The 25,391-nt window shown below is 58.3% G+C and overlaps 1 protein-coding gene across 1 annotated transcript in view; it reads right to left on the bottom strand.

The window, feature by feature from the left end:
* Nucleotides 1–2,953: 2,953 nt before the first annotated feature.
* TBC1D10A (TBC1 domain family member 10A) overlaps nucleotides 2,954–25,391 on the bottom strand; it is a 40,950-nt gene continuing 18,512 nt past the window's right edge. Inside the window, exons 3-9 of the mRNA XM_026660453.2 lie at nucleotides 18,949–19,056; nucleotides 15,549–15,655; nucleotides 13,904–14,018; nucleotides 11,721–11,786; nucleotides 9,515–9,704; nucleotides 5,190–5,344; nucleotides 2,954–4,117 (exon numbers count right to left, since the gene is read on the bottom strand). Coding sequence (XP_026516238.1) covers nucleotides 3,737–4,117; nucleotides 5,190–5,344; nucleotides 9,515–9,704; nucleotides 11,721–11,786; nucleotides 13,904–14,018; nucleotides 15,549–15,655; nucleotides 18,949–19,056 — 1,122 coding nt within the window. The 3' untranslated portion in view covers nucleotides 2,954–3,736. The remainder of the gene's footprint in view (nucleotides 4,118–5,189; nucleotides 5,345–9,514; nucleotides 9,705–11,720; nucleotides 11,787–13,903; nucleotides 14,019–15,548; nucleotides 15,656–18,948; nucleotides 19,057–25,391) is intronic.

Here is a 25,391-nt window from a genome sequence, read left to right as displayed (position 1 = left end):
CTGAGTGTAGGAACCACATCCCATAACAGAGCTGGCTATGTAGAAGCACCAGCTTCTTTCTTCCTGACCCAGGAGAGGGATCTCCCCCACCCTTCTGTTGGCGCTCTCTCTTCTGCTGTAGGTTCACCCCCACCCTGTGGGTCAGTTCTCATTAGTGGGGTGCAGCTTGTGAGTTGTTCCCTAGGGCTATGCTGGAAAACACCCATGGTGGCCCTGGCTGGGTCTCTGAGCCCAGCTCCTTTACCGATCGGTGCTTATGGTCATGGCCCTGGCCTCACTGTGGTGACACTGGCCAGCATCCAGGTAGGGCTTTAGCCTAGCATCCCATCCAGGGCAGGAGCTGGTTTACAGAGTACTTGGGCCCTGGCCCATGTTACAGCTTAGCCTCTTCGGTGCCAGATTCCTGCCAGCCTCTAGTTCAGAAGCACAAGCCAGGTCCAGAAACTGCCCTCACAGGAGTCTGGCTGCTGACTGAGCTCAGGGGGGGCTGCCTATAGCTCTGCAGCAGAAAAGCACATGCTCCCCCCCCCCCCGCCCCCCGCCAGCTTCCCAAGCAGCAGCCAGGCTGCAGGACCACCCTGCTTTTGCTGACACACCTGGCTGGGGGCTCCTCCTGGGAATCCCTCCTGCCTCCCCCCCCCCCCCAGCCCCCCTCAGAGACCTTTGCCCTGAATTTATCCCCAGCAGAGGAGCTAGGGGCCAGTGGCCAGGAGCTACAGGCAGCACTAGATCCTGCTTGCTGAGGCAGTGGAGTGGAGGCCTGTGGTGGCCAAAGCGTACTGCAGCCACTGGAATTTAGGAAGCCGCCAGAAAGTGCTTGGGGAAAGAGTTGGTTGAAGAGCCCAGAGCAGCTGGGTTTGCAGCACGCACTCCAGAGCCAAGCTGCCTGCTCTGCCCAGGACAGGCTAGTTAGAATTGCCCAGTGGTTAGGGCACTAGCCTAGACCTTGGGTACCAGTTCCTGTTCTGCCAGAGTCTCCACCGCCTTGCTGGGGGCCCTGGCTGAATCAGTCTCTGCATAATGGCCCAGCTGTATCAGCAGGCCAGCAGTGACCGGCCTCACCAGGGAAAGGTCAGAGGGAGAGTGATGTCTAGAGTAACAAGGAAAATAATCAATCCCCCCCTCCAGACTTTCAGGCCTTCAGTCAGAGAGCAGCAAGGAAGGGACACAAAGGGTATGTCTTCACTACCCCCCGTATCGGCGGGTAGCAATCAATTTATCCGGGATCGATATATCGCGTCTCATTAAGATGCGATATATCGATCCCCGAACGCGCTCACCGTCGACTCCGGAACTCCACCAGAGCAAGCGGCGGGAGCCGCGGCCGTCGATCCCGCGCCATCTGGACCCCAGGTAATTCGATCCAAGATACTTCGACTTCAGCCACACGAAGTTGCGTATCTTGGATTGATCCCCCCCAGTGTAGACCAGCCCAAAGCTCCGACCGACCCTCTGTTCCCAGATCAGCCCCCTCCCCCCGTTTCTGACAGAGGCAGGAATTACCCTTGAAGTGATGGCGCCCCAGCGTGGTTCCGACCCAACACTACCCTTCTGGCCCTGGCTATTCTCCCGTAACATTGCTCCTGCCTTGCACAGCCCCAGAGGCAGCCGCATTCAAGTGGGACATGAGGCTTTAATAAATGGAAGATCATGGGGACAAGGGACCTCTAAGGCAGTCAGTTGGTCTGGAGCATTTGAAATGCTAGGTCCAAACATGGAGCAGCCATGGAATTGCTGGGGAGTCCTGGCTAGGTCCATGGCCCTGCTGGGCTCTGACATACACTAGTGAATTGTTGCACCAGGGGGTAAGTACCCAAGACTTGAAACAAGTTCATCCTGCTGGGGCTTAAGGAAGGGCTTTATGCAGAGAAGTCGTGGCCAGTTGTTTGAACTCTTACGAAGCTGAAGTGAAAGCAGTCGCTGGGCCAGGTGAATTAATGCCCCTGGATCCCAAGGTGGGGGATGGACTGGACCCCAGGCTCCTTACTCGAGGGAGGCAGAGAACCCCACTCCCAGCAGCACATGCCTTCTTTACACAATCTGCTTTATTGATTCTCTGTACAAAAACATTGCAACTTCATTCACTGATTTATTTTACAGAGTCTCACCCACAAGGGCACGTTGTCCAACATTGTTGGGAGGGGCAAGGAGAAGCCCCTCCAGTCAGATCCCTTCCACCCCCAGGGGGCAGTCTGCAGAGAAGCTAAGACTGAGTGAAGAAGAAGAGGGAAGGATTCCTAACAGACCCCTCGCCCCCGGATTCATTAATGATGCAAGCTGGAAAATAGACCCTCCTTCCCTTTCACCTTTGCCATCAATATCTGGGGTTCCCCAACTTCAGTCCACCCGAGGCTGCACCAGAATCAGCTCACACTGCCCTCTTCAGTGTGGAAGTGCAACCTGCAATGACTAATGCAATATGCCAGAGACTTCCTGGATCGAGAGAGGACTGCAGTCTGGGATCTGCAGGCTGCACCCCCATTTAGGAGGCAGTGGTTGTTGCCCTCCCACATCTGGATTAATCCCTGAATATACCTGTTCTCTCCCAGCATTCGAGGCTGAGATGCCAGGCCTAGCACCAGCTTTAATCAGACAACGCGTGCTCCAGGTAGCCTCATTTACCTTGCCAAACAGCCCCAGGAAGGGCTGCCCCTGCAAACCCAAAGCAGCAGGCTCAACTCAGTCCCCTGCAAGCAGCGCTTTCCCCCAGGTCCTGAGCAACCAGTGCCAGCCCTGCCTCATGCAGACCTTGTCCCCAGCCCCTTGCATCCTGCCCAGAATTTGCAGGCGCCCACTGGGGCGGATCTAACCTTTCCCTATATATTGGCAAGGCTCCTTTTGAACAGTTATGCTACACAAATAAATAGGCTCGCTGCAGTAGAGAAAGTCCAAAATAAATGCTCAGGTGCAGCTCTATAGAAATGGAGGAGCAGGGTGGGGTGGGAACGTCATTTCCTCCTTAGCCCCCCGCCCCCACCAGATACAGCGCCAGTTTGGAATCCGCCGAGCTCAGGCCAAGAGAGCCACCCCCGTTGGGCAATACAGAGACACTCCTGCAGCACTGGCTGGGGCAGGACAGAACAACTCAACTCTTCCTCCACAGCTCAGGCCAAGCATGTGCAGCAGCTAGCCTAGGATGCTCCTCCACGACTGCTGGGTACACACCCCTCCAACCCACTCAGCGACGGAGGATTGGCCCAGCCAAGACAGCAGCTGGGATCCTTAGAGGGAACTTCATCATGGAAAGAAGCCACCTGGGCTGGGAGGAGATCGATTCTGCCCCCTGCTCTGCCTCAGGTCGATTCATCAGCTTATTTCAAACATCAGCCAGCCCCCGTTGGAGCAGCCAGCCAGGCCCCAGACCTTTCTTGGGAACAGGGCTTTGAGCCTCCCAATGGAAGGAAAAGACGCATTCAGACCTCGGGCAGACGCACGATCACCGCCCTTTGCCTACAGGTCTGAATGGTCACCCCAGGCACAGCCCGGCTCCCTTGGTCTCTGCTCTGCAAATCAGCTGCAGCCAAACAATAAATAAAAACTTAACTCCCACAGATAAGGCTCCTCCCCCCGGCACCCAGAGTGGCAGGTGAGAGGCCCCCAGACACACCCTGCTCCCCACTTTGGCAGCAGCAGGGAATCAATCCTGAGTCTAGGCCCAGCTGGCTGGCCCCTCAGGCACAGAGGTGGCAGCCCTGGGCGCTCTGCCACCGCGGAGTCAGAATGTGCTGTGACCCCATTACAAGTAGGTGTCCTCGCTCTCGCGGGAGCTCAGGCTGTCCTTGGACTGGTGATGCGGGGAGGCCCCAGGCTCAACGAAGGCCTGGGCTCCGTTCTCCTCAGGGTTGGGGCCATTGGCCGGCTTGACTTTTCCTTGGTCTCGTTTCTTCTCCTTGTTCTTGCGGCCCTTGGGTGGGAGCGCCTGGCCGGGGGCCAGGATAATGGAGGGCGAAGGGTCCAGCGCCTTGCGGGAATGTGGCTCCGAGTCGCTGATGGCTTTGGCGCCATGCAGGCGTGGGGGAGACCTGCACTGCAGCTCCCCACGGGTCTCCTTCCACTTTTTCAGCTGGATTAAGTGCTCCCGCTCAATGTGCCGCTCCGTCACCGGCAGCTCTATGATCTGTGGGGACAGCACATGCTCATCAGGCCCCTGCCCAGCCAACCAGCAGGCTAGGCCAGAACTGGGGGCTGCCAACACAGCTGTCTCCCCAGGGAGCAGTCTCAGCCACATGTGACATGGGTGGGGTGGGGCGGGACCTTAGGGAGAAGGGCAGCATGAGGGCAGGGGCACAGTTCGGGCACTGGTGGCCCCCCACACACTTTTAGGGACCTTCCGCTGCTCCTGCACCAGCATCCACATAGTTCATGGTTTCTCTGGAAGGCCTGCAGTACCCTGATAGAGGACCTGCTTGTTATCCAAGCCTTCACCAGCAGAGGGCAGCACTGCACTGAACACAGCTGCTTCACTCAATGCTGGGGGGGGGGAAAAGGGGGGGTAGCCCTTGGATTTGAACTTGCTTTTAAGTCTGGGGTTCCTGAAAGCCCTTCACAGCAGAGCCCAGGGCCCCTCCCCCAGCCAGGGCTCTCCCATGCTGAGCAGGCCCCTGCCTCCTGCCCAGGGCCCCTCCAGAAGAGGCTCTGCAGGAAGCTGATGATCTGGCCCCCAAAGCTACTTTCCCAGGGCTGGAGGCTCTGAGCCAAGTGCCCACCCCAGGGAGTGTTCAGCTAGTGACAGCCCCTCCTGGGAAATGCCACAGAGCAGCCTGAGGCAGCAGCATAGTCACTGTCCCCAGGAACTGGGAGATCCCCCAAGCCAGGAGCTGCCCATCTGCCAGGGCGGGAGGTGGGCTGTTTGCCCCCATTAGGGAGCTCCCTCGCCTGCTGAAGCAGCAGACGGGGGGGAGAGCAGCAGCAAAGTGCACTGGGAGGGAGAGACCCCAGCCCCCCATCAATCCCTAGGCCCTCTCCACACCCCAGCCCACTTCCATTAGAGGGAATGTGAGTGCCGAGTGCCAGCCAGGCGGTGCTGGGCTTTGATCACTGGATGAAAGGCTCAGGCCATGCTGAGTGCAGCTGGTTCCCATCCAGTCACCGCTGTGAGGGGGGAGAGGGCTGGTGAGCTGCCAACTGTGGACATGCGTGTGCCAGGGCAGCCTGGGAGCCCACCTCTGACCCGACAGACATCTCCTCACCTCCTGCACCAGGAAGGCCTCTTGCATGATCTTGGGGTTCAGCGCCCTCAGCCTCTCCATGGTCTCGTATTGCCCCTGGCAAGACTTGAGCTTCTCGGAGGAGTCGAGCGTGTGTTTCAGCAGCACCAGGCCGACCCGGAACAGGATCTTCACCCCTGGAAGAGCAGAGCCACCAGCCGGTTAGCACCCGCACAGCCCCAGGGCTCGGCCACATACCAGCCCGCTCCAGCCATAGGGACTGGAAAGGTTCTTTGCCCTGCTCTTCCCCATCGGTACGTGACCTAAAACAGGGACCCCCACCCCCATGTAGGCCAGCTGGGAGCCAGCAGCCCTCAGCCTCTAATAGACTCCACAGGCTGCAGCATGGCATACTGGGACGGGACGCTCTGAAGAGAACAGTGAGTGCAACAGTGATAGTTTAGGACAGTGACCCTCGGAGCTGCCCCCACGCTCTCCAATGGGCAGTCTGGGGTTAATGGCTGGCGGGAGGTTTCTCAGAGCCAGAGACACAAAGGCTCAGATAGGAGGGGAAGATCCAATGACTGCTCCCCTCCTCTCCCCCACCAACTCCCAAACCTAAAATTTACCCGGCCTGCTGCCCCATTTGCCTTTGGGGCAATGTGTGGGCCCCTTAGTCCCAAACCAATGTCTTGCTTGTGACCCGACACCAGTCTGGTCCCAGCCAGAGACAAGGAATTACCAGCACCTGCTTCATGGACACAATCCCCCAAGAGTAGGCTGCAAGGCAGCACCGGGATCAGCACCGTCCTTCCAATGGCTCCCCTGCCCTGTGCTACATTAACCCAAGTATCAACCAGATCGCTTGGCAGCCTGGAGCCCAGTGCCCGACGCATCTTCCCCGGCACTGCTGCCAGGAAAATCATCTCTTCTCAGAACCTTGATCTGCAGAGGTGCAAGAGACAAGCACCCCCGGGGCCCAGCTGAGGTTACACTGGAGCTGCCCCCAAACTTAGCTCCAGCTTGAAGTAGCCACCCAGTGGTGTGCTTTGAAATGCTGTTTGTCGGAGAACTGGCTCCTTGGCTGCCTTCTCTACACCCGCCAGCGCTCTCCTCCCAGTAGCTCCTTTGGACGCAGTCTGAAGCCAGCCTGCGCAGAGACCCCAGCTGAGATCAGGGCCCCACAGCGCTGGCATGAGACACAGCCAGAGACAATCCCTGCCCTGGAGAACTGATGATCTGAACAGGCAAGGCAGGCAGAGGATCCAGGGGAACCAGAGACAGTGAGGGGAAACGAAGTGCCCAAGGTCACAGCAAGGCAAGAGCAGAAACTACCTCGCTCCTTGCAATCCAGTGCTCTATCCACTGCACCACACTGCCTCCTCAAAACACACCCAACCCCTACTGAAACACATGGCCAGGAGAGACAGCCTGCCCGGGGAGCAAGGCCAAATCATGCCCTGGTAACTCTCATGGCAGGCTCAGGGCTGGGTAACCACAGCTCAGACTGACCCATCTTCTACTGCTACCACAGCTCAGCCACAGCCTCTGTGCTGGGGACTGCCTTTCAGATCCATTCATCCCAAGCTGTACCCAGCCACAGCATGGCCCCCCACCTCCCTACCAACCCTAGGCCACAATCCGGTCTTGCTGCACATCCCTTCCAGAAATGAGCAGGTAGCACTCAGAGGCAGAAAGCACCAGCAGGTGCTAAGAGCTGATTGTTTTCCTGGGCTCTGACAGACTGAGAACCCTCCTGCAGTGCCAATGCCCTCGAACAGGGGCAGCCCTGGCCCCTTCCTTGGCAATAAGGCAGGTTTTGTAGGTACACACAGAGGATAATGAACCAGCACGACTCATCCAGGCCCGGGGCAGATCCGCCATCGCAGGTGATGTTTGCCAGCCAGACTGGACGTGTAGCTACGAAATCTGCTCTAGTTCAAACAGGCGTTACTTCGGGGGAGTTCTCTGGCCCGTGTTCCACAGGAGGGCACTGGTCATTGACTCAGCTCAGGCGTGAACGCCCCACCATCCCCACAGGCCCCACCCTCCTGTCCTAACAGGGCGAGGGGCCCTCCACTGACGTCGCTCCGACGGAGGCGAAGGAGGGTCAGGGCCCCCCAAGCCTAGCCCAGGGGCACAGCTTAGCAGCAGCAGCGTGAAGACAAAGGGGGCATATTCAGAGCCCTCTCTGGAGGGGGGTGCGCAGCTAGAGCCCTCAGCAGAGGGAGGGAGACGGAGACTTGCGACCATCTACGTAATTCTCAAGCTTCGGCTCCAAGTGAAGAGGGGGCAGTGTGGAGAGCACAGTGAACCTGGTGCAGGGAGACAGGCTGCCAGCAGGGGGCAGGAGGGAGTGGAGCGAGTTTGGACATGCATCACTGCTAGGGTGACCAGATCACCCAGGTCAAATATCCCGGAGTGGGGGCAGCAGGCCCCAGCCCCCCCGTCCCGCTCGGGTCCTGCAGGGGAACGAACGGGGCTGGGCTGCCGATGCCTCTGCCCCGGGGCCGCCGCGGGATAGCACCAGCTGGGCAGCCAGCCCAGACGCGACTGGCCAGGGGCTGGGCGCAGCGTGCGCGTTGCTGGGTCCCCACAGCAGGCCCGGGCTCGGGGGGTTCGGGCCCGGGCGCCAGAGCCGCAGCCGCCGAGCGCCATGGCCGCTTCCTCCCCCCGCGGCAGTGGGAGCTGCAGCAGCGGCTGCTCCCGAGTCCCGCTGCCCAGGGGGGGAGAACAGCTGGCCCCGCGGGCCGCCCCCCTCCTCTCCCTACCGCCCGACTGAGTCCTGCCTGCACTCGGGGCCAGGCCGGACTCTCACTCACCCCGGCCCCGCGCTCCCCCTGTGTCTCTGGGGCCTCCCTCCAGCGCTTGTGGAGGGAGGAGGAATGGCGAGCCTGAGGAAAAGGCGGGGATTCGGGGAGGGAGCCAATGGGGGAAGGAGGGGGCGGAGTCGGGGGGGCACGAGCACTTCCAGGCTCCGGAGTATTTGCTTGTTTGTCCAGTGTCCCAACCAGGGCCGGCTCTGGCTTTTTTGCCGCCCTAGGCAAAAAAGCCACCCGCCGCCCCCCCCCCAGCGTGGCAGGGGAGGGCGGCGAGCCCGGCCGGGGCCCTGCTCTCCCCGACCGGCCAGAGCGCCGGGGGGGAGGGCGGCGAGCCCGGCCGGGGCCCCGCTCTCCCCGACCGGCCAGAGCGCTGGGGGGGAGGGCGGTGAGCCCGGCCGGGGCCCCGCTCTTGGGCCGGAGCGCCCCGCCTCGCCGCGCCGCCCCCCTCCAGGCGCCGCATATGCTTGGTGGGCTGGTGCCTGGAGCCGGCCCTGGTCCCGACCTAACCTTGGTCGGGACGCAGGACAAACAAGGAAATATCGGGACAGTCCCGATAAAATCGGGACGTCTGGTCACCCTACATCACTGCCCAGTGCAGACACTTGAGGGAGGCCATGCAACCCCAACCTTTTACCCAAGGATTGGGCCCAGTCAGACCCTGACCGTGGTGAATGCTCATCTCAGCCTCCCTGGGGAGCCCTTTGAGGGCGAGGGGCCCTGCATCTCCTACCCAGCGGCCAGACTCGGGGTCACTGCTTCCAGAAAGATGGCTCTCCACAGCTGCCCGTGAGCACCAGGGCTGGGGGATGTGGCCAGAACAAGCCGGAGCTCCCAAGCAGCCCCACCGATGAGCCAGCCCCGGCAGGGATGAGTTCCCAAGACAGCTCAGCCAGGCCACAGTACCAGCTCCAGGGACGCCGAGGAGGGACCCCTCTGCTCCCCAGTGCTCAGGGTGATGGGGGAAGAAGCAAGGGGAAGGTGAGAGCCCAGCCCTTTGGAACAAAGATCCTCAGTGTCATGGGGACGGGAAGGGCCTGGGATGCTGGTAGATGGAGTACGTGGGATACTGCTCCTGCCCTGGCCCTGTTCAGCATGGGGAGACGCCCAGCACTAGTGATCTGTATCCCCATGTTAAACGGCCAATCCAGTTTGTTCCTGAGACGCACAGAGACTCCTGTCCTTCCAGGAGTGAGACCAAAGAGCTGCTGTGGCCCAGCTGAACCTGACAGAAAGCAGCTCCCACTGCACTGTTACCTGCCAGCACAGGCAAGCTGAGCAGGTGTGTTGGTTTGATCATTTCCACTTCTGTAGCCAAAGATCTCTGAGTACTTGGTTACAGATGGGGAAACTGAGGCAGAGAGGCAGCCAGTGGCAGAGGCAGGAATAGAACCAGGCCCCATGGGTTAGAATTCTACGTCGGGGCCATGAGAACATGGCTCCCCTCGGTGCAGACAGCTGAACTGGGGGCCAGGCTGGCAAGTCCCCCAGATGTCCCCAAGCTAGGTCCCAGTCTGAGCACAGAGCAGCGGGGGACCCATGTGCTACCTTCACAGAAGAACATGTCCCAGACACGCAGCACGGAGCTCCACGGCAGGGTCCTGGAGAAGGCGCACATGAACCACTCCGTCATGTACAGGATGGGGTCGATCTTCTGCTTGCTCAAGTGCTTGTAAGCCATGGGTGCGAATCTGTGCAGCAGTGAGAAGAGGATCTCCCCATCCAGCTGGATGGCCTCCTGCAGGGAGAGCGGCAGATTACGGGAGGGGAGAGGCGCTGCTGGGGAGGACCAGGGATGGGCCATCCCCCCAAAACAGTGCCCACCCGCCATCCACACACTTATGGTCACCAAGAAACAGCCAAACAGCTGCCGTCCGCCAGCGACAACCCAACAGGAGAGGCAGGGCCAACTGCACCAACTCCCGGCTGGCTACAGTGGTGCTACCATGCTCCAAGTTACTGGGCTTTGCATTTCTCACCCTCTCCAGCTGGGATCCTGACAGGCTGCTGAGGCAGAGGCTGGGTATTTGGGGCTGACCCCATGTGCCAAGAGGAAGGTGTGAACAGCTGTGAAGGCAGCGTGCCAGCAGCAGCAGCACAGAAGTAAGGGTGGCAATGGGGCGCTAAGTCTGCTGGGAAAAGTGATACTAACAAAGTTTCTTTGCGTCCCTCCAGTATTAAAACAGTAACTAGTTAAAAAAATAATTTTTGCTTATAACAATTCAATAAAAATGTATTTTAGTTTTGATTTAAAAGTGGTGAGAAAAGGTAAATTCAGTTTAAACAACAAGGTTATAAGTTTAGCATGTAAAATAGTGTTAAATATAAAAATGAGTTTTTAATTTAGAAGGGGGGGCGGACGCACTCAGAGGCTTGCTGTGTGAAAGGGGCTGCCAAGACGTTTGAGAACCACTGGTCCAGGTTCACATATGCCCTGCAGCTGGGTCAGCATCACCCCCATTGTACAGGAGGGAACAGAGGCAGGGGGTGAGCGACTTGCTAAGGTCGGCAGGCATCTGGCAGAGCCAGAAATTGGACCCAGAGCCACAGAGTCCCAGTTCATGGTCGTCCTTCCTAGTCCACTCTGCATGGCTGCTGGAGCTCAGTCTCCAGGGCTGCCAAGCCAGAGACATGTCCTACCAGTGCAGAAACACACTGGGAAACCCCAGTCCCCCTGCAACTCCCTCCCCCCCCCTCCTCGGAGTGACCCACTCCCGATGCATTATGGGAACACGCTGCCCTCCTAGTGGGAGCAGATACTGCAGAATGGGAAGGGAGGGGGGGAGAGAAGTGGTTTGTACTCCAGAGGATGAGCCAGTCCTTGCTAAGAGGGTCTGGTGCAAGCCAGTGGCCCTGCCCACAGTGGCAATGCAGTCTAAGTGAGGTGCCCAGGGCCACTTGCGGTGGGAGGGGACTGGCAGGACTTCTGTTTGGGGAGGGGGAGAAATGGAGCCTGTGAACAGAGCCTTTTGCTGTGTCAGATAAAGATCTCAGTATGTGAGCGGGATTCACACTCTGCTGCGACTGTACACACAGATCAGCTACTGCAAGCACAGGGTCAGCTCACGGGACTCGGCTCCCCCCCCCCCCCCCCCAGCATGAGCCACCTCCCCAATGTGCAGTCACTGCCCCAGGCTGGACATTGTAAGCCACAGGCTTCTGATGGGCCATGGAAAGAAACCCAAAGCAGCTCCCCATGGATGCTCTAGACATCCCTGTGATGGGCATGGAGCAGCTGCTCCCGGCCTAGCCACAGAGCTGCTTTTGGAAGGCTGGAGCATCCACCTGCCTCTCTGATCTATCCAGGACAGGCCCTTTCTGGACTAACCCGACACGTAGCTCAGCAGCACCCGAGGTGCCCATGAGGTCAGGAACCCATTGGGCCAGGTGCAGAACAGCCTCTGCACCCAGCCTAGCGAGGCAGGGCCAAGGAAGCAGCATCCCCAGGGCCCAGCAACACAGTCCCGCAGAGCTGGGGACTGAACCCCCGTCTCCCAGCCCAGGGCCTAACCCTGCGGCTACCCTCCCTCTGGAGCAGGTGGCCCAACAGGCCCTTTGCTACAGAGCCTCCACACTCGACCCTCTCCGGGCTCTGCTCTGGTAGACCGTGTCCACCTGCAGCCCCTGGTGACTATCGCAGGCAGAGGAAGCCAACTGTCCTCCTACTACTGACCCAGGAAGCTACCAGCTGCTTTCTGGGGGGCAGGCTCAGAGGTGTCAGAGGGACCTCTCCCTCCCACCCACCCTCACTCACCAGCTTCTCGCTGTAGTAGCCGGGGAGGTACTTCTCGCAGATCTGCACCAGGCACCAGAAGGCTTGCTGCAGGAGGGAACAGGCCGTCAGTGCAGGACAGGGTGGCATGCGCTGCAGCCCTGCTGGAGATGCCCTCCATGCGCTCACTGCTGTCAGTGCAGCCCCAGGCCCCCCACTTGCCAGTGCTGCTCCTTCCAAGCCACGGGGCCCAGCAAGGGGAAACGCAGCCCTATGGGCATCCTGCTTCTGTGTAGCGGTACTGCTGTGCCTAAAAGCAGGGCCAGCCTGCACCCAAAGGGCCTGCCCCCTTCCCTGCGGCCATGCAGCAAGCTTCCTCCTGGGCCCTGACCATCCCTTTCCCAGGCCTGCCCAGAGGCACCTCATTCCCGATTTTCAGAGGGCTGGGCACCCAGCTCCTACCCATCAGTGGGAGCCCAGGTTGAGCACACCAGAAAGCCAGGCTGGTCAGTGCTGGTGGCGGGGACCCGTGTCTGAGATGGGAAGGGCTCAGGGGACAGAGCCCCAGGAAGTTCGAGACCGTGCCCCGTGCTGTGCAGCCCAGACACAAACGTGGCTGCGCTCCAGGAGGAGTTTATTAATCCCAGCTCTCCGCTAGCGCTCATTACCAGCCGATCCCCAGCGCCTCACGGAGGTCAGGCTCACTATCCCCATTCTACAGATGGGGAAACAGGCACAGGGAGGGGAAAGGTCTTGCCCAAGGTCACCCAGCAGCAGAGCTGGGCACAGAACCCAGGTCTGAGTCCCAGGCCAGCACATTAGCCATTATGCCACACTGCCATAACCCAGAGCGGGGGCGGGAATCCCCACGGCAGGCAGCCCTGGCAGTTACGATGTCTCGGGCGCAGGGAAGCCCCATCCCCCGGAAGGGCAGACAAAGTCCCTGGCATTCTCAGGAGGGGGGAGACGTGGCAGAGCATAAGCCAGAACCAATGCCAGTGGGATGCCTGCTTTAGTGTTTCCCTAGGCTGACTCCATACCCTCCAGGGCCTGGAGCACACGGCACTTCCGATACCTTTTGGGGGATGCGGCAGCCCAGTGCAAGGGGCAGTTGGCTGTCTGTCTGCCCGTCTGACTGAACACTGCCCAGGCCGCCCGCTTAACAAGCAGGAGGGATGGGGGGCGGGTCCTTTCTGCGGAGAAAGGAACACGCCCTACACGCTGCCTCCTTAGCTTAGCCTGAGCAGGCACCAGCCAGCCCTGGCACACATTACTGGGGAGAGGAGAGGCTCTACAGCCAGCACCCAGTGAGATAACCTCCTCTCGCTAGTGCCCCTGGCTGGCTGGCTGGAGGCCAATCCACATGTGAGCAAGGTTGTCTGCAGGGGCCAGACGTGTTTGGGTTTCCACCCGCTGAGAATTGAGACAAGGCAGCTACAGCAGCTCCTCCACCACAATCAAAAGTTGGGGAGACCCAACAGCCCATCCCCTGCCGGCACAGGGTCCTGCAGTCCCTGGCGAACCCCCTAGGCGGCTACTCCACCCCTTGGGCTGAAAATGAGGATAATCCCCCATTACGAGAGATCCTTTCCCCTGCAACTCCTACTTCTAGGCACAACCAGCACTCCAGGAAAGGCCCCACTCGCTGGGGTTTGCTGCCACGGCCCCTTGCCCTGCCTCTCCTCCTTGGGGAGTGTCAGCCCTGCAGTCTCCAAACACAGCCGAGTCCTTGGTCCCTTCCCAACCCCCTAGCTGGAGGACTGGGAGTCTCCCTAGAGGACTAGAGATTCCCTCTCCTTAGCACGGGTCAGATCCCGCTGGAGCATTGCTAACCGCCATTACACCGGACACCAGCCCAAACCAGCCCTCGGGACAATCTGTGCAGGGAGCACGCAAGGAGGGCCAGCTCTGTTGTGCTAGAAGATGCCCTCCCCGGGATCCGAGATCACTGCAGGCAGGGGCAGATCATCCGTGGGACAGAAAGAAAGCAGGGACCCCTCCTCACTCCCTCACAGCTGCTCCACCCCCAGCCTCCTCGACCACCTCCAGGAAGCTAACTGGGCTCTTCCCAGTGCAAGGGCCAATCCAGGTGGAACCGGTACCAACAAGGCAGGGGGATGGGCCATGATCTGGGCCAGAGGTGGGTGGGCGGGTGGGGGGTGTGTCTGGGTCAGAGCCCTCCCCCGGCCCCAATGGTCCTGTCCGAGGTGGTGTGCAGTCAGTACCTCCACAGGCATATGCATGAGCAGCACTGCTGCGACGGGAGCCTGGGCCTGGCAGTATCCCTCCTCCGGCCGGTACAGCGTGTAGGCCTTCAGCACCCGGAACAAGTCTTGCTGCCTGCAGAGAAACAGCACCCACTGAGCAACGGGGAGCAAGGACATGGACAGGAGGCACGTGAGGGTGGTGTCTGATCTCCCACCTTTAGGCTCTCGAGCCCCAGAAGGGCACCAGGCCCCAGCACCTATAGGTGGGCAGTCACACAGTACCGGGAACACAGAGATCTACTTAGAACCTCACCACTAGAGTCCCAGGAGCCAGAGGCAAACACTGGTTGGGGCCCTGCATGGGGACACCTCCCAGTCCACAGCAGCAAATCAAGTAGACGCCGACCTCAGTACAAAAATCACTTTTCATTCAGTCGGACACCAGGCACTAGTTTAGCAGTTCCATGCTGCTGAGGGCCTGAGTTCGCCCAGCCAGATGACTCCAGCCCATCTCAGCATGGTTCCTGTACCAGGAGGGCAGGACACAGGCCAATGCAGTTCGAGTTGGCTGTGGCACAGAGCCTTCCAGGCACAGCAGATCACAGCCCAACGAGGCTCTGCACTGGGTTCTGCTCCACCACTCTTCTCAGAACCTGCCCAAGCCCTGACACCTGTAACGTCCTGCACCAGACAGGCAGCTGGAGTGCAAGGACTGCTGCTTACGGCAGTCACCTCACCGGGGCCTGGCATTTCCCCACTAAGATTAAACTCTTTGGACGGGGCTCTTACGCACACACACAACAGGGCCATGCAGGCACTACTGCAATGCAGATAACCAGACGGAGGCTCTGATCTCATCAGCAACACTCCCCAGGGAGCTCTGGTGTCTTGTTCTCACTGGGTGCGTACAAGGCTGTTAGCCCCGTCATCCTCTCAGACCTGGAGCCCTTCAACAAGGTTAGTCATGTTTCATCAAGGGGCTTACAACCAGCCTCCGACTCCCTCTCCAGATGGGAGAGGGAGAATCTGCCTTGCACTGGGAGCCTGGCACTGGTGTGATGGAGACCTGGGCTGGCGCGTGCAGCACTCACAGCATGGGAGACGACTCAGCCAGCTACTCAGTCACGCTCTATTGGCCGACGTGCCCAGGCCTGCAGCTATCCGCACAGAGGGACACAGCTCAGGACATGCCTGGTTACCAGGTAACCCGGAGAGGCCTCTAACATTGCTACATACACATCTCCCTTTCACTCCATGCTTCGTGTGAATAGCCAGCTCCCCCTCCCTCTGCTGTTTGATCACGTGTCCACGTCCTCCCACCCCATAGCGTCCCTCTCGCAAGACCCTTCCCCAGGCCCGTCAAGGGGCTCTAGTGCGACCTGCACAAAGAATGAGTGCCAACATGGAGCTAGACAGCCAGCAACAGGTGATGAGCAACAGAGGGAGCCGACCCACCTAAACTCTCCGCCCATGTCCATTACTGCTGGGTCTGAGCACCAGGGTGGGCTGGCTGCTAGAGGCAGATGCGACATTGGAGAAGGGAGTAAACAAGACTCTACTGAGCTGATCTGCAGGTAACCTGGCTCAGCCCAGAGCCTCAGCTACCAGGCCCTATGGATGCTGCAAACAACCAAGTCACACGGCAGAGAGTGGGAGCTCTTACCCGTGTCCTCCCCGAGACACAAACATTTCATGGAATGGGAACTGCCTGTGGAGATCCCGCTCAATCACATCCAGCCACTTGGGGTCCCCTGGCGAGAGATCCAGCTCCTAGGAAGAAGAGAGCACATGAGTAACCACAGTATGCTGGGGTAGCTCACCACACACTGGCCTCAAACATCATGTTCACCTCTCAGCGAGGTCTTAGTTCGGCTTGGAAGGATGAAACCGATGAAAAACATTTCCATGGATGATGATGAAATTTACAGCTAGGCAAGTAAGAAAAACACTGTTTGAGACCAGAGTAAAAACCCAGCGATTTTGACTTTTGAATGAGGCTTGTTACAAATGAATAGTGCAAACAGGTGTGATCTCTTGATCAAGGGTATTTACTTTGTCAACATCACATGTCAAAATATACAATGTGTGTTTTAACCGTTTATAAAATTTAACTTTCTGAATCTCAGTGCCTGTCACTAAACTGTCAAACGCTCCCATAATTCCCTGCAACTGTGAAATTTAAAAATCAATAAACATTGAAAAAGATGCTCAAAACCAAACACCGATATCCATAAAATCATACAACGTTAAAAACTCAATTCTGCCAGCCCTAATCTTAGTGCAGCTACGACCCGCCAGCGGCAGTATGAACCGGGGCAGCCTGTGCACGCACCAGGACCTACGGTCAATGGCTCCTCTCAGCCCCAGCCAGCAATACCACATTATTTGGTGGCCGCCTGTTCAGAAACTTCGAGTGCAACCCCAGCAGGGAGAGGCTCCTGGCGCCCTGCAGTCACTGCTCACAGCACGGCCTGAATGAGCTCCCACTTATGGTGAAGCAGCTTCTGTCTCCCTAGATCATCCCAAAACAGGGTCAGAGGACAAGAACCCCAAGTGCCTTGCCCTGCACCTGCGTGGGGAGCCACGAGAGAAGAGATTCCAGCTGCACAATCCAAGGGACTCCCCCTAGCCCTTATCAGCTGGGATGGGACAAGGTTTCAGATCCACATTCACTCCCCCACACCTCAGACACCTGGGTCCCTTCCCTGCAGCCCCTACGGGTGGGTGACAGAGGCTGAGTCAGACGGCGGCTATGGAAACCTGAATCCATGAGGAGGTGAGGTTTGGCATTTCTCACTCCCAGCTGTGGTGTCAGCTCTTCCTTCGGGCCATGTCCCACACGCAAGCCCTGGCAAGTCAAGGGCTGTGACTCCAAGGGCTGTGGGAATGGCTCCAAGCAGGTGAGCCATAAACAAGAACTGCCCTGCGTGGCCAGTCTGGGACAGCCAGCTCAGGTTGCATCCGCTCCACTTGGGAGCTCCTCTGCTCTCATCAGCCCCCGGGCCCCCACTACCAGCATCCCTACTGCTGACATACTTCTCCCCTTGTCATCAGATCAGCTGCCACTCTCTAGTGACAGGCGAGAGCTTCCCCAACAGAGCCACCAATCTGGTGAATTGGAGGAGGCCAGCAGCAGGAAACTTGACAGAAGGCCTCTTCGCAAGGCTGGCTGGAGCTCATCTGTCCTGTCAAAGCAGGTGGCCACAGGAGCCACAGCTACACCTAGATCCAGCACTTGCTCTTCTGAGCTGGTGAAAGGGAGTGGAGGATGAAGTCCTAGCTAGCCTCAGCCCAAGTACAGCACACAGCAAGTGCCCCCTCCTGCCCCCCAGCCTCAAATGGGGGCCTCAGCCCTGACCTAGAGGGATCAGTCTCATCTTCTACGGTAGCACCCACCTGTCCACACTACAAGAGTCACCCAGCACAGACTGGCAGCTGAACGCGCTCAGTTGCTCCCCAACAGGTAATCTCTGTAGCAGACACAGCTGCAGTGTGGATTTCATTTAGAGCAGCTCTGACCTCTTTGTTTCACTCCATTCAATTCAGGTTTCTTGTGCTAATCCCCCTGGAATGTGTTTATCACCGGCTGATCAGGGTTAAGTGATCCATACCCAGGGATTAGCCCAGCCCAGCAGGAGGGCAGCTGGCATTATGGGGAAGTGGGGGGGAAGAAGAGCCCTGGCTTTCAGGTTTGCTTCAGTAGTTCCCAGCAAAGGGCGGCGGGGAGACCAAAAATCCTCCTCCCCCACCTCTTCTCCGAAGGGGAGGGGCTTGTTTGCCAGTTAGCCCCTTCTCCCTAGCAACATTCACTGCATAGAGGGAGTGCCAGGGAGCACTTGTGGGTGGCTAGTCGCACTGAGTTCTTTGAGGCAGGGCTCCTCGGAGCAGTGTCTGTACAGCACCTGGCACAGTCCTGGGCCACAACTGGGGCTGCTATGGGCGACGGTACTAAAAATAGATCTAGTTTGCGCTGGCTCTCCTTGTGTCCAGCTGCACGTGCTAAGCAACCCCTAGCTTTACTGATGCCAGGGCAGCAGTTGCTGGAGGTGCCTGTAGGACATTATGTCTGGGGAAGGCTGGGGCAATGGGGTGGGATCGGGGCGATGGCCACAAGGCACTAGCACTACGAAGCCCTGATTTTGGGATTGCCCCTTTGTGTTTCGGGCCATGGGGGGGGGTGGGGGGGAAGAGAGTGCAGAAAGCTCTGGGAAAGGAGGGGCAGTCGGCCACCTAATCGGAAACAGACACTATTCTACAGCGTCTACCCCATTGCTACTGCTATACTGGCACTAGCCTCGGTACCTGTCTCGACTGTAGCCACACGTGTCTATACCCAACATTTAATACTGAACTATGGAGCTGCCACAGAGCCATTCACCTCGGTGAGGTCAGGCATGTGCATTCTGCATTCTTACCCAAGAGTGTTAGCAGGGAAGGGGGAACCGACCGCTGCACCGATACAAGATGGGACACTCACACTGCAGCTGGTGGGGTTAGTGTCTGCCGGATATAGGATCACGGCCACCAGGGGTTTAAAACAGGAGATCGATGCAGCTTTTCAGCCCTGCACAGCAGCAGCTGGGCGAGCAGCGATGGATGATACCAAAAGGGCAGGATTGGAGCCGGGGAGATCAAGCCAGTCAAAATATCACCACTCAGACTGGCCCCCAAGCCCCTCACCTCAGCCCCAGGGACAGACCAACACCAGACAGGCTGGGACCGTTTTGGTCTTGTAACAAAAGCTCAGATAAGTCAGGGGAACCCGTGCAAAGGCCCAGAGCGGGTAGTTTGTACCGTGAATTGCTAACACTCTGGGCAGCACACGTGGGTGCTGGAGGGAGATCCAGTCCCAGTGGTGCGAAGGGCAATGTGGAAGCGAGAGCTGCTATGACCTGGTGCTGCAGGCGACGGGCAGGTCATCCCAGTTCGGGTGGCCTCCCTAGATGCCAGCAGCGTCCCACATGGGCGCGTCCTTTGGGCTCATTTTGCAGTCAGCACCAGCAGCGCTAACCTCTGGGGAACTGCAGATCATACAGGAAGAGGAGAAAACGAGAACTGCTTACATCAAACCTGCCAGTGTTCTGTTCCAGCTTGACCTTGCCCCCTGAGAGGTACTGCCATGCCCGGCCCCGCAGGGAGGGCGGGATCCCCTTCTGGCAGCGCAGCCGGATCTGAAAGGCAAAGGGGGACAGGCACTGAAACCCAGCAGGGCAGATATGAATGTGGGGGCTAGCCACAGATAGGAGAGCAGCAATCTAACATGCATCCAGCAACTGGCACCCCAGAGCGATTCACTAGCTAGATGCTCACAGACTTGCTTCACCCAAAGAGCAGCCACTTCTGGGCGAGAGGCAGCAGCTGATTGAACAGAGCACTGCAGGACAGCGAGTGAGGCACACTGCAGGGCGACTGGAGAGCAGCAGAAGGCAATTTGGCGCAGAGGCCGAGGCTGGCTCCCCAGCTCTGTGGGAAGCACCACAGGCTTGTGTTTACATCCGGCTCCAAGTTCTGGCCAGGCTGGGCTAGCACCTGACAGAGGCAATGGGACGGGCATGCAGAGACAATGCTGGCCGGCACTATGGCATCTTGCCAACACTGGCACTGTACAGCTCGGAGCACGCTATGGGGTGACCCTCAGGCACACGGAGAACCAGAGCACTCCCGCCCTCCTGCACCAACACTCAGACTGGGGATCAAACTCACAGCTTGGGGCAGCTGCAGTCAAGGCTTCGAGTTGCTCGGGAAGCTCACAGGAAAATTCCTGCAGCACCAGGAACCAGTTCACATTAGGAACACTCACATTGTGCGAATGATCAGCCCAGCTCCATGCTGGGATCTTGGGGGCGGCAGCCCCAGGGTGCCAGGAGAGATGCCAGGCTGCCTGCAGGGGTTGAGGGCTTGCAACTGCTTTGGTGGCTCTTCTGTCCCCCCAGCCCTGCTCCTGAATGCGGCCTCAGCTTTGGGAGAGGGACCTGGCTGCTGCAAGCCCAGGCAATCCGAGGGAGCTGCCATTTCACGCCAGGAACAAGATTGTGTTGCAGTTTTGTTTTTGCAGCCAGCTGAGCTGTGGCTAAAGAGCTGCTCCAGCCCTCTTAGTCCAGGAGGTGGGGATCTGGAATCTGCATTTTGGGAGCGTCCATGGGGGGAAGTGTCAGGGCGGATAACGAGCCACTTCCCTGCTCCCTGAGCAAAGCTAACAGGAAACCCCAGGAATTCAATTCAGGCCATTCACCGGCAGAATGGAGCCACCAGGGCTTCCTTAATGATTTCAAGGGAACCATGCAAATATGCAAACTCCTCAACCTCAACTGCTCCCTGCAGCTCCGGGGAGGGGCGGCTGCCTCTGGGCAGCGCAGGGGAAGTTTAAAGGTTCAGAGACAGCAGCCAGAGCTGGGGATGGCTGCAGTTTCACAGTCCACGTCAGCAGCAAGACAAAGCAGGGTCTAGATCAGGATCAGCCCTCCCCAGGACTCAGCCATAACACAGACTAGGCTGGGGATTTGTATTATGAAACAAAACAGAGCCCTTCCCGGCTCCTGGGGCGCACTGATCCTCGCAGCCTTCATACAAGATCTGCAATGCCAGAGAACAGCTGAGTGCCTGCACACAGAGGAAGAGTGGAAGGCAGCCAGACATATGGAAGCTGCTTCCTCCTTGCAGCCCTGGTGCTGAGCCAGGGCTAGGCTGCTGGGCACGAGGTGGCACGTTCCAGGGAGGAGAGGCAGCAGTGTTGCAGGAGGCGTCTCCCCCACTGGGGGAGGGGAAGCTTGACTCTACTATAGCTTTGGTGCATCCAAACCAACATAGTGTTTGAGTGAGCTCAAATGATCAGCCCCACTCCCCCCATGACAGCAGTGCGAGCTGGCTTCCCACCACAATGCTGACCTTCGCAGCCAGGAGGTGGAGGGCCCCAGTGACCCTTTCTTAGGAGCCTAGGAATTGCCACAGCACATCAGACCTGAGACCCATCTAGGCCAATACCCTGTCTCACAGCAGACAGCTCCAGCTACTTCAGATGCAGGTGCAAAAACCCACCAGCTGGCAGTTCAGGAATAACCTGTCACCCCAGGAAGTTTGTTCCCAACCTCCATCAGTTAGTAGTTGGAATGAGGGCTTCTCTCTCTTACTCTGTGTACTGCAATAGTAGATAAGGATCGGACACTTGCCCCAATAAATGTCTGAATCTACTAAGCTCTTGGCCACATCTTGTGGCAGTGAATTCCACAGGTTAACTGGGCATGGTGTATCAAAAAGGACTCTGCTAAGCTGGACCATCTTGTAGGAGCCAGACAACTCTCAGTAGCTCTGTGCAAGAGGAACAAGGGAGCGTTTCCATCAGAACATCCTTTGGCTAAGTCAAGGCTGCAGTATAATGGCAGTGGCTGGAGCCAGGCAAGAGCAGTGACAGATACCTTCCCATGCCAGCACTGCCAGTGCATTCCAATCTAACCAGCTGCCACACCCCCTGCTACCCACAGGCCGGGCCAGGCCTGAGGGGTAGCAGCAGCCGCCGCAGCTGCCAACTGTGTCAAACGTCCACAACCTGCAGTAGTTTTTGGATGCACGTGTTCAGTTGGGACCAAAGTCCAAATCACGAGGCAGCTGCCTGCCTCCCCACGAAGGGGAGAATCAGTAGAGCTCTCTGGCTGCCAGGAAACAGGCTGAGGCAGAGACCACTGCCCAATGGGCTATTCAGCCAGATGAATTTAGAGCTTGAGAATGATTGCAGGGTTAGAAAACGCCTTAGAGCAACAGATCCCAGGAGCTCTGCGTTTAGCTTAGAGAAGGGTAAGGGGTGACGTGATCAGTCTAAGTCCCTACATGGGGAACAGATATTGGACAGTGGGCTCCGCAGGCTAGCAGAGGAAGGAATAACACGATCCAATGGCTGGAAGCTGAAGCTAGACAAATTCAGACGGGAAAATAAGGCACAAATTTTTAACAGCAAGAGTAACTAACCACTGCAACGATCCACCAACGGACGTGGTGGATTCTCCATCGTGGGCAGTTTTTAAACCGGCGTCGGAAGTGTCTCCAACAGACACTCCAGGTCAGACAGGAATTCGTTCAGGGCAGTTCTCAGCATGTGTTAGGTCAGAGGGTCCCAGGGGTCCCTTCGGATCAAGGAAGTGGCCGTCAGTGGATCGCAGTGGGGCTGCTCCAGTCGCCCTGTCCAAGCCCTGCCACATGGAGGCAGCTCTGGCAACGCAGGAAGACGCCCTGAGGTTTCCTTACGCAGCCCTCCCACAGTACATAGTCTGGCCGGGAACCTGCCACACATCTGCCACTAGGGCTACCAAAGCTGACCTGTCAGCCTCTCCAGTGCCCTAGAAGCACCCACGGCTCCCAGCCAGGACTTACTCACCAAAACCCTGAGCTGCCACTCAGATCTTGACACTTAATGATGCTAGAAACAGCTTCTCTGTACACAACAGCGAGATTAGGAGGAGACGGGGGTGGCGGCAGGGGGAGCGCAACCCTGGGCTATGGCCCAGGCGGGGGCACCTCTCAGCATGGCCCAGTCACTTTGTAGCAGCTGCTTCCGTCAGGAGTCCAGCTGTTTGAGGCTGTGCTGATCAGCCCAGCAGACACCTCCTCTACCAAAGACCCCAATGCGCCACTGGCCAGGCAGGGGGACATCTCCAGTAGGGGGAAAGGCAGCTAATGCTGGAATCGCAGCCCCACCCACAGCCCCACTGGTACAGGGGGGACTGGAGGGGTACAGTCAGCTATGTGAGAGGAAGAATCCGAACCCAGTGACCCCTCTGTATAATCAGAAACCTCTCATCCCATACAGGGTTCTAGACCTTGCTCTGCCATTGACTTGTGACACCTTGGGCAAGTCAGTACAAGTAGGGAAACTGAGGCACAGAAGTTGACCACTGACCCCTTGGAGCGTTCTGAGAGATGCGCTATGGGACAGTACCCAGCAGGCTGCCCAGATCCCAGACAAGAGGAAAGCACAGTCCTGCAATCCTCAGCTGGCTGTGCTCCAGCTGCATCCCCATCGGCTCTGCTTCTACTCCCTGATGGGCCACGCTCTGATCAGCTGCCATAGAATCATAGACTATCAGGGTTGGAAGGGACCTCAGGAGGTATATAGTCCAACCCCCTGCTCAAAGCAGGACCAATCCCCAGACAGATTTTTACCCCAGTTCCCTAAATGGCCCCCTCAAGGATTGAACTCACAACCCTGGGTTTAGCAGGCCAATGCTCAAACCTCTGAGCTATCCCAACCCCCCGTCAGGAAAGCTCAGGAGGCAGATTGTCACCAGAACGAGCTGGAACTGGGCTTGTTTGCTCTTGCTCTAAGAACTGCAGTGATCTGTCACCCGCCGTTCTGTTTTGCCGCTGAGCTACTGACCAGTCACATCTGGCCTAGCAGAAGCTGCTTTGGCTTAAGGCAGCATGGCTGAGACTCCTCAACAATGGGCAGTAACTGCACGTGCTAGCCCCCACCCCAGGCGAGAACCGTGTTCCTGGAAACACAGCACTTCCTGGTCTACGCACCAGGGCAGCTTCCAACACAATCAGCCTGAACAAACAACTCCCGAGCAGAGCAAGGCCCTGGGCAGCGCAGGGCCTTCACACTAACAGGAAGCACTGTGCACAGCGCCCAGAGCAGCAGGCATCTCTGAAACGCTGACGGCTTCTTTTAAAGCCACAGTCCCCTTCCCACTGGTTTCACAGGCAAGGAGGAAGCAGAGCTGGGAGCAAGAACATCTTTGGGTCAGCTATCCCACTGCACAGACAGCTAGAGGCTGAGGGATTACCTGTGCACTGGCTTCTACTCAGCTCGGCAGCGCCCGTGCAGCTGTACAGTCACCGCCAAGCTCCGCTCCCCTCTCCCATGCACAAGGCTGCCCACGGGGACAGTGGGAACAAGGCCCAGGTGCAAGCCCTGCAGCGCAGGGAACGAGGACGCAAATCTGGGAGCTGAACCCAGCCATGAGGGGATGGCAGCCCAGCCAAGATGCCTGAGATTTTTAGGCCACGAAAGCTCACCTGGATGCTCATTCACCGCAGCCCTTTGTGCCAGGGATGGGAAGAGCCGAGGCCAGAGCTGCAGCATCCCAGGCTTCACAGATACTGTGCCTCAGGCTTGAGGGCTGAACTGGTTTTGGCAGGCAGGATTTTAAGCACAAGTAACGTCCAGAGTCCTGCTGTTTCCATACCACACTGGGCCCTACACTGGTGGGCAGCCACTAACTCTGCACTGCCTTCCCACGTCTCCCAGCACCAGCGCCGCCTGCTCGCGCCATCCCTCAGCAGTGCTGCCAGCTCAAAGCTAGGCCTTCACCTCCTCTAACCTCAGCCCACTGCCCCCCACAGTGAGGCTCTCGGAGTCCCAGCTCTCCACTCCAGCCTGTGCATAGCTCTGCCAGCCATCCTCTTCCGCACAGAGCGCGGTCCTGTCTCCTTCCCCACTTGCGGCCCCGCGTCTTCCCCATTCAGACCAGGAGCCAGTTCAGAATCACCCCCTGCCAGGCGCTGAGGCCCGCTGAGCAATCCCTTCTCCTTCCCACCCTGTCCCTGCCAGTGGAGAGCCCCTTCTTCTCTGCACCTGCCCTTGGGAACAGCCCAACCTCCCTTTTCAGGATCGCCGCTGATGAAGTCTTGCCAGTTTCACTTGTTACTTTAACTCTAGTGTTCAAGCGGTATCTGCAGAATGAGAACCTCTCCCCGGGTCACCCGTCCTGATCCTTTCTGGGGGCAGTGAGAGACAGGAAGAGGCTCTGGATCAAATGCCTGGTGGGCAAAGTCTGACAAGGTAGGAAGCGATGGACAGCAGGGAGAAGGTGAAGCCGGAGCAACGTGCCAAAGCGGTGTGTCTGGAGGGCCCACCGGGAAGGAAGAGCAGGGAGAAGCAGAAGTGAGGGGTCCAGGTGCCTGGGGTGTGCTGCTGAGCAGTTTCTCCAGAGCACCTGAGAAGGGCGGGGTGGGAACAGGCCCAGGAGGGAGTCTCGGCATGCCAGGAGACAGAGAATCCTGGTTAACACCATGGGCAGCAGGGAAGTCTTGGTGATAATGACTCGCATTCCCCACCCACCCCCAACTCTACACACACCTGACAGAAGGCTGCAAAACCAGAAGCAGAGCAGTGAGGGGCCCCAGTGCTGGGATTTTACAGGGAGCCCCCACCCCAGGAACAGACTTGCTCCCCCCAGCCTTAGCCCTGCCACCGATGTTCAGCAAGAGGCGCTGGCAGCCCTCTGTTATTCATGGAACGCAGGCCAGAGCCTCTTGTCAGCTTGAGGGGAAGTGTCACATGTTCTGGGGCACTGCAGATGGGAACTGGCTTCTGCCTAAGCCCAGTGAGCCCTCCCCAGCAGAGACCCTGGGCTTATCAATCATCTACCAGCCCTTTGCAATGGGATCTGGACAAGTGTTTGCTCCATGGAGACACGTGACTCTGCGGCAGAGCCAGAAATGCTGAGCCTAGCTGTTGGCTTCATGCTCTGGCTCCATTCAATCATCTCACGGCACTAGCATTAGAAGTTCCCCT

This window comes from Terrapene carolina, unplaced genomic scaffold, assembly GCF_002925995.2.
Source record: "Terrapene carolina triunguis isolate 2854851 unplaced genomic scaffold, T_m_triunguis-2.0 Scaffold782, whole genome shotgun sequence".
NCBI classification, from domain to species: Eukaryota; Metazoa; Chordata; order Testudines; family Emydidae; genus Terrapene; species Terrapene triunguis.
This window is presented reverse-complemented; position numbering and strand designations above follow the sequence as displayed.